The 8,544-nt window shown below is 36.0% G+C and overlaps 1 protein-coding gene across 1 annotated transcript; it reads left to right on the forward strand.

The window, feature by feature from the left end:
- The first annotated feature begins 508 nt into the window (after positions 1-508).
- Positions 509-5,203, forward strand: LOC131525701 (CMP-N-acetylneuraminate-beta-galactosamide-alpha-2,3-sialyltransferase 1-like). Its single transcript, XM_058753605.1, has 6 exons — positions 509-1,138; positions 1,601-1,794; positions 2,077-2,256; positions 3,198-3,243; positions 4,690-4,809; positions 4,886-5,203. The coding sequence occupies exons 1-6, from the start codon at positions 845-847 to the stop codon at positions 5,048-5,050; spliced, it is 999 nt and encodes a 332-aa protein (XP_058609588.1). The 5' UTR covers positions 509-844; the 3' UTR covers positions 5,051-5,203.
- Positions 5,204-8,544: the final 3,341 nt, after the last annotated feature.

Here is an 8,544-nt window from a genome sequence, read left to right on the forward strand (position 1 = left end):
GCCTAATTAGCTATTTAAATAATTAAGTTACTTATTGAGTAACTAAGTTACTTTTCAGACAGAGTAATTAGTAAAGTAATTTAAAAACAATATTGATGATGTAATTAGTAATAGTAATTAATTACTTTTTGAAAGTAACTTACCCAACACTGAATACTGATGATGATTGCTACTGTTTTATGCCTTGTTGGGCTTTAACTTTCTACCTGCCCAGAACTTCATACCTTTTTTTTTCTGCAGGAGAGTAGAGGAGCAAAGATTTGGCTGTTGATGCGTTATACATTTACATTTACATTTACATTTAGTCATTTTGCAGACGCTTTTATCCAAAGTGACTTACAATTTGGGGAATACATAAAGCGATTCATCTTGAAGAGGCAATCCGACAAATGAAGTGCTTGTAACACCAAGTCTCGGGCATTGTTTAAATAAGTACAAGCTAGCAAGGGAAGGAATAAATAAGGAGAAAGAGTTTTTTTTTGTTGTTGTTTTTTTTTTATGTGTAGGGTGAAGTCAAGTAGTGTCGAAAGAGATGAGTTTTCAGCTGTTGCTTGAAGATTGACAGGGATCCAGCACTCCGAATATGGGTGGGAAGATCATTCCACCAGCCAGGAATGGTGACCGAGAATGTTCTGGAGAGTGATTTTGAGCCTCTTTGTGATGGTACCACGAGGCGTCGCTCACTAGCAGATCTCAGACTTCTGGAGGGGATGTAGATTCTTAATAGTGAGTGCATGTAGGCGGGTGCTGAGCCTGTGGTTGTTCTATAAGCAAGCATCAGTGTCTTGAACTTGATGCGAGCTGCGATTGGTAGCCAATGCAATGAGATAAAGAGAGGTGTAACATGGGCTCTTTTGGGTTCCTTGAAGACCAGTCGTGCCGCCGCATTCTGAATCACGTGCCGCCGCATTATTGGGGTTCCTATATGACAGCTGTCATATGTGTGATTATATTCTGCATGCTCCTGGTGTTCCAAACCCCTGTGGATGAGGTCTCCGAAGGCATGTGTGCATGTAAAGACTGCGTCAGGCAGCAGACCCACAGTTTTTGGTTCAATGAACTCTATGATCTCTCTATTCAACCACTGCTTACCTGGGAAAATCACGTCCTCAGTGAAGATATCTACAAGTATTGGAAGGTATTGATCTGTATAATGATTCTTTTCCAAAAACTATTGAGATGCTATGTAGGCAGCATTTTAAGACATCACAGGTGTGTTCCTGATACCCTTTTGCTCACATTCTCACATTGGATGTATTCTTCATGAAGAAGGCAATCCCAGAATGCATTATGATGAGCTCAGTGAAAGAATTCCATCTAAGATGGTTTCAATAGCTGATATATTAACTTTTTAATAGCTGATCATTTTTACCCAGCATATGTGTGTGCTATGCATTGTTATTTTTGAAAATCATGTCAGTAGCTTGCCAACATGTTTACAGATGGTTCTATTGAAATCAATTTCTAAGTTGATGTTCCTGTGCAGTTCAGTTCAGTAGATTTTGGAACAGAATTTAAATGCAACAAATATAATTTGTTTTCTGTGAACCTCAACATACCAAAACCTCTTCAATGGAGTCTCTTTTATATGACATTCCAGGGTCTTCAGAAAAATAAGAATGAAGACAACTACACCGCAGTGGTGGAGAAGTTGTTTTCTCTATTTCCAGATAAAATGCAATACTCAGATGCTAGTCCAAAGCACTGCAGGACTTGTGCTGTGATCGGAAACTCAGGGAACCTTAAAGGATCCCGTTATGGACATTTCATAGATCTTCATGACTTTGTCATTAGGTAACAAATGAGATACAAAAATTTATCAGATTTTTTGTGAAAATCTTTGCCTCTTGATTTCCAAGATATGATAGCATTTAATCATGTCACTTAGAAGACTGGTTTAGTCAGAGGCTTACAGATGTTGTCAAGATGTTGCAGTCTGCCATCATTCTTTGCCCAGCAAAGGTTCTCTTGATATGCTAAAAAAGCACCATTAACATTTGGTTGAAAGTATAGTAATTTTATGTTCAGCATATATGTATATTCTGATCTTGACCTAGTCATGCTTTGTTAAGCTAGGATAAATATGGGCCCAACAAAAGGTTATGAGAACGATGTGGGTTCTAAGACCACTCACCGGTTTATCTATCCTGAGAGTGCTACAGATGTGGACAACTCCACCTACCTGGTGCTTTCCCCTTTCAAGATTCTGGATATGGAGTGGCTCATCAGTGCCTTTATGACTAAGAACATCACAAGGTGAGAATGGATGACTGAGCCACGTTTCTCAATCTCAAACGATTGATCTACATTCTTAAAAATAAAGGTTCTTTATTGGCATTGATGGTTCCATTAAGAACCTGTACATGGAACCTTTCCAAATGTTTCTTCATAGAAAAAAAATATATATATGTTTTAATATTCTTCAAACTAACACAACTGTTTCAAGAGTTATTCACTGAAAGTTTTTTTTGGGAACCCAACAATCCCCTTTTGAAACTTTTATTTTTAATTTGTAGTTGAGTTTCACTTGTGTTGATGCCCCAAAGATGAAGTACAGCCGTGTTGATCCTGGAACAACATTCCTGTCAACCAGTCATATTTAGGATTTGGGTTGGGACTCAATTGACACTTAATAAATCCCATGTTTTCCAGTTCCCTTTTAGCAGTAGTTAAAAATAGTGTGTTTAACTATGCACCACTAGCAGCTCAAAGGGATACTGATTTGTTAGAATAAACCAGCTGGACTGGACAAAGCAACATTGACTCAACCAGTGAAGTGCATTTGGCGAAGGATTAACTGTTAACTGGGATAAATGAGGTCTACAGTTCATCTCTAGCATTCCTATTCATCTCTTTGGCATTGTCTTGGCTGCAAGAAACCCCAAAATGCTAAAAGAAGGGTTTCTCCAGGTATTATACACCACCTTGATCTGAAAAATGCCAGGTTGCGGACTTTGTTTGAAAACTATTTTTATTACTTACTATTACTTTTGCTATTGTTATGCTGGTATTGGTGTAGAATTAAACATTTAGGATTAGGGTTGGGGATAAAGTTAACTATGCTTATTTTGATATGTTGTTCCAGGACCACAAAAGATGACCAACAAATTATTCCCTTTTAGGGGGTCATATTTTAATCGTGGAGCCTTATTATTCCCTGTATGTCTTTATTTTGCTCTTTTCTTGTCTTTTAACAGCACATACAAAAAAGTAAGTCCGAGTGTAAAGGCCAACAGACATAAGGTGAGTGAAAATTTGACATTTTTCACCATGAGCACATAAAGGGTTCAGATTACCAGTGTCATTCATGTGACACATCTATTGTACATGCAAAAACCCGCATGTCCTTGTCAGTTGAAAAGTTCCCTGTAGAAACTGAACTGTCCTTTTGTCATGTAGATATAAAGGAGGCCATGCAAGGAAGTCTTGCACAACACAATGCATTTTTTTAAAACTATATTCATCAAAGAATAAAATTAGTTTATTATGAACACAAGGATTGTAAAGTCAACTTCTTTACACCATAAAACAGTGAACCTTGTTACTAATATATATTGTAATTTTGACTAAAATATTAGGTTTTATCAGACTCGGGACAAACAAATACCTCAGTCTTACTGAGTGCAATGGGTTATCATAAAACCAAGAATAGTTAGTTTGATCTGGTTGATTCAGATACAAATAATTTGTATTCAGTGGGGAAAAAAGTTTTCATTTTGTGTTTAAAATGGAGCATGAAAATGAACTTAGACCTGACAATCAGTAAATATTTAGCATAATAAAAATCTTGATAAGTTTGTGCCACAAGTCACAATAATCCCCTGCCTTTCACGACACAAAATTCTGAGCTGTGTTTAAAAGAATATTCTACAACATTAAGATTGCATAACCATTGCGCTCACACCTCACGGCTTTTGCGGCATCTCATGCACGACATGGAATTCTAAAAATGCGGCAAGGTAAAATAAGTTCAGCTTCTACTGCTCATGTCTCTTGTTCTAAGCAAAACTGCATACTGTGTAAACGGCCCTTCAGAATCAAAATTTTCTTAACTGCTGTTTTATTTTTATTTTCTATCTTAAAAGATTTCTACCAAAAAAAATCTAATTCTGTCATTTACTCACCCTCAAGTTGTTTCAAACCTTTATGATTTTTTTATTTTATCAAGTTTCTTGTCCCCATTAACTTTCATAGCATTTTTCCCCCATGCTATTGATGTCGGTGGAGACCAGTTATTGTTTGGTTACTCACGTTCTTACAGATGTCATGTTTAATGTTAAACAGGAGAAAGGACAATTCCTATTTACGAATGAAGTTAAGAATTAGGTGTGTTCCCAAAATAATTTCTTAAAATATATATGTATATATATATTTTTTTAAAGATTGTTCTAAAACATAAAAATCCTCATAAATAGTAAGTTTGGATGGCACATATTAAATCTCTAAAGGTAAGATGTTTAAATTAATTTATATATGTTTCAAATATTAAACATTAAAAATGTTTTTAATTTTAAAAGATTGTAGAAATGCTATAGTATTGGTGAAATCACTTTATATAAAAAAGAACTATAATTAGATGTAGATTAGATGTATAATTAGATATAAAAATGGCTGAAATGACAGTGTTATGATCCAAAAACATCCTATTGTCATTGTACATAATTTTCATTATTTGTGTCATTCTTGTAGGTGATGATTCTACATCCAGCTTTCATTAAGTATGTCCATGAGATTTGGTTGCTGAAACGTGGCAAATACCCATCCACTGGTTTCCTTGCTATTATATTTGCCCTGCACGTCTGTGATCAAGTAAATCCTGTTCCCTTCCATTCTTGTTTTTGTTTACATATTATTGTATAGACATTTTTGCCTTCTCTTCTGCCAGGTTTCTACGTTTGGGTTTGGTGCAGACCAATATGGAAACTGGTACCACTACTTCGAGAAAACCTCAAATAAGGTTCGTACTGGCGCTCATAGTGGCAGCTTTGAATTCGACACCATGATGCAGCTGTACTTGGAAAACAAAATTCAGGTGTTCAGAGGGAGATAACGAGGTATTGAAATTTGACGTGCAGGGCTTTTGGAGATCCCACAAGGTCTGCATCATTATGAAAGCACTTACCTCACTCTTATACCTAGCACAAGTGCTGCTGCTAGGTAACGATTGAATGTTTGGTCACAAATACTGTCCTTTTGCGCACTTGCTTTGTATTTGTATTAAAATTGTGTTTGTTTGTTTTTTCATGAAAGAAACATCCCATCATCTTACTCGGACAATACATTTGCTTCCTTTTTTCTACTGTGTGTCTATGAATACATTTAAAGGGACAGTTCTCCAAAAACGTAAAATCTGTCATTATTTACTCAAACTTGTTTCAAACTTGTAAGAATTTATTTCTTCCGTTCAACACAAAAGATATTTTGAAGAATGTTGGTAACCAAATAGTTTCTATTTTTTTCTTACTATAGAAGTCAATGGCTACCATAAACTGTTAGGGGGGGGAAAAATACTATGCAAGTCAGTGGGGACCAGAAACTATATGGTTACCAACATTCCTCAAAATATCCTCTATGTTCAACAGAAGTAAAAAAAATCATACAGTTTTGGAACAACTTGAGGGTGAGAAAATGTTTTTGGGTGAACTGTCCCTTTAATTGTATCTCGCTGCCTCAAGAGCAAATCTGCTGATCAATATGTTGTGCATGGACTTGAATTTAAAAGTGCAGAAAAGGAATAAAAATGTGAAAATGAAATATGATGCAAACTAACATTTGAAAAACTGACAAAAGGAAATAAATTAATGTAGCATGCAGGCTCAAAGCTATTTCAACTAAACACCCTGAAGCTATTTTTTCGGTTGCAACCAGTGAAACGGCAGTGATATGCTCCATGTGCAAAAATGCATCTGCACCATAGACTGTATAAAGACACCATAGAAGATTTTGAGTGTTCGCTTTGGTTCATTATAACCTGTTGAACAAAGTATTCATCACTGTAAATCATGCATGTCCTGATGGATCTTCATAAACCTGCAGATCTGTTTTAATTATGTTCATGAGAATTGTGCAGAATTATTTGGGATGGTTGTGGCTTGTGTTTTATATATTCTATGTAAATGTTAAGAACAATCTGCAGTTTTAATTTTTGGGAGGAATTTGTAAACTTTGAACCAATTCAGATGACACACTTTAATACATTTGTTTTTCAACTTTTTCAATATTTGTGTTTTTAGAAGTCCAACAGTTTAAACAGAATTCTCACAATCACTATTTTATTGTGTGTTTATTGAACATTCCATAAATTCCTACTTGTGCGGGCAACCTGAGAGCAGTTTGGCAAGTTGTGTAGGTCTTCATAAACAGGTTTTTTTGGGGGTGTGAAAGTCTCCATGTGCCATATAAACAAACATCATAAGATAAGTCCCTAGCCTGTCAGACACGGGATAAGTATGTAATACTTTTAAATAATGTTTAATATTAAATATGTATTATTATTGTTGAAAACAGCTGAGTAGAATAATCCTGCAGTTGTTGACATTGACCAGAAGTTGTATAGCCTACTCAGACTGTTTAAATGTAGTAGCCTATTGTCCTCCATTGTATCCTGAAAAACAGAGTGCATTCAGTGTTCTATGGAAAACTGTGTTCAAATTAGAATTACTTCTTTACTAATTTTTTTGTAAAACCGTAGTTGTACAAATGGTAATCAAGCTGAAAAGCTTCTACTAGCATTATTCACTATACTATAAAACAGGGCCATAACCACCATAGACATTGAGGGGGACACGTCTCCCCCAATAATTAGAAATTGCCAAATGTCCCCCCCAATATTTGAAATTATTGTACTGATCTGCTGTCCTCCATTACGCAGCGCTCTTTTTAAGATGACAAAAAAAGTAACATTTGCAATCTGCTCTGCCTCAGCGGGCTAACAGCGCTCGTCAATACGCACTACTGGCACATCCGGGAACTTAACTGTCAATTTCGTTACCGCCCCTTTTTGGGGGAAAACAAACTAGACTTCCCATAGGCTTCAATACAAAATAGTGGCAAAAAGCAACGTCTGTACACAGCCGACAGACGTGAATAACTTAAGTAATCACTAGGATTAATCATGTCAAGTAATTATATGTCCACCCTGCCTGCCATAGAGCGTGAAAGATACATCCACAAACTTAATTTTGTCAATTTAAAAACTCATTATCCCAGCGTCAAATTGGTGTAACAACCCCACCCAGTGGCCAGAGATGTCTTGCCGGACATTTACTCGTACCTAATCTAATCACCAGGTAAACCAGTGAATGATTTTACTTCGTTTGAAAGTAAACATCTTTAAATGTATATATTATGTCCTTATATTTAGAGTACTGAGTGCACTTTTCTGTCCAGCCATACAACTAGCCTGGCTTAGCTTTCCATAGCATCATCCGTAATTCATAATATTTCCATAACAGCAAGATATGGATGATGATGGCAGGTAGCCTGGGCTAAATTTGGGGTTTTACAAACATTATTGGTGCACCCGACCACACAACAACTCTTTGGCATGTTGTAAGGTTAGTCCACTTCCTCGATCCGATGCTGTATGGCCGTTTGTTTTCCCCTAAAAGTGGGCGTGAACCTGTTCAGAGACATTCTATGACGTTGCGCCGGTTGTGAGTATATTCCCCTCTTTTCACATTGGTTGTCATGCCATCACGTGACCCAGCGGCTCAAGCGCAAGCGGATACAGCGCGAGATGGAACGGTAGAACTCCGAGCTACAGAAGAAATGAAAAGGGGAGGAAGGAAATCCTTCACATAGTGCATATTGTATATAATTGCATACCGAGTTTGTCCTTTTTATGCAGTATCACTGTAAGGCGTATACCGAGTTTGGCCTTTTAATATTATTTCTTAATGCATTTAGCCACTTTAAATGATTTCATTATAACGGTTTTCTACGGAAGTAAAATGCTTAACATGTAATTTAGCATGTTTGCATATATATTCTAGGCTCAGCTGCTTGCCACATATTATATTCTATTAACAAACTGTATACCGAATTTAGTATATTTATTTATTTGGTCTTTAGCACTGTCTTCCTCCATTGCACCATATTAAATGTTTTTATATTGCAATGAGAGAAAATGAAATTCAGCGTGTTGCATTCATGTTCTGGGTTCATCTGCTTACCTGTACATACATAGTAGGGCTATATATTTTTATAAACTATACCGAATTTGGTCTTTTCATATCACAGTTTTTATTGCAATAATAACAAACAAATTTTACAGTATGTATAAAACTAAGAGAAAATACAGTACGTGGCCTACATAACATACGAAAATCCTTTCAATACTAAACGAGTTATGGTTTAATAGTCCTAGTTCTTTTTCATAACACTGTCTTCAGTCAATAAGCGACTTACGTTAAACTTTTCTTTATAATGGTTTTCTATGGGAGGAAAATGCATAATGTGAAAACTTTGAAAGTTGCTTTCATATTCTGGGCACATGCTAACGTGTAGGCCTATATCTAGTTTGCAACATTAATAAGGTGTATA

This window comes from Onychostoma macrolepis, chromosome 19 (assembly GCF_012432095.1).
Source record: "Onychostoma macrolepis isolate SWU-2019 chromosome 19, ASM1243209v1, whole genome shotgun sequence".
Taxonomy (NCBI): domain Eukaryota; kingdom Metazoa; phylum Chordata; class Actinopteri; order Cypriniformes; family Cyprinidae; genus Onychostoma; species Onychostoma macrolepis.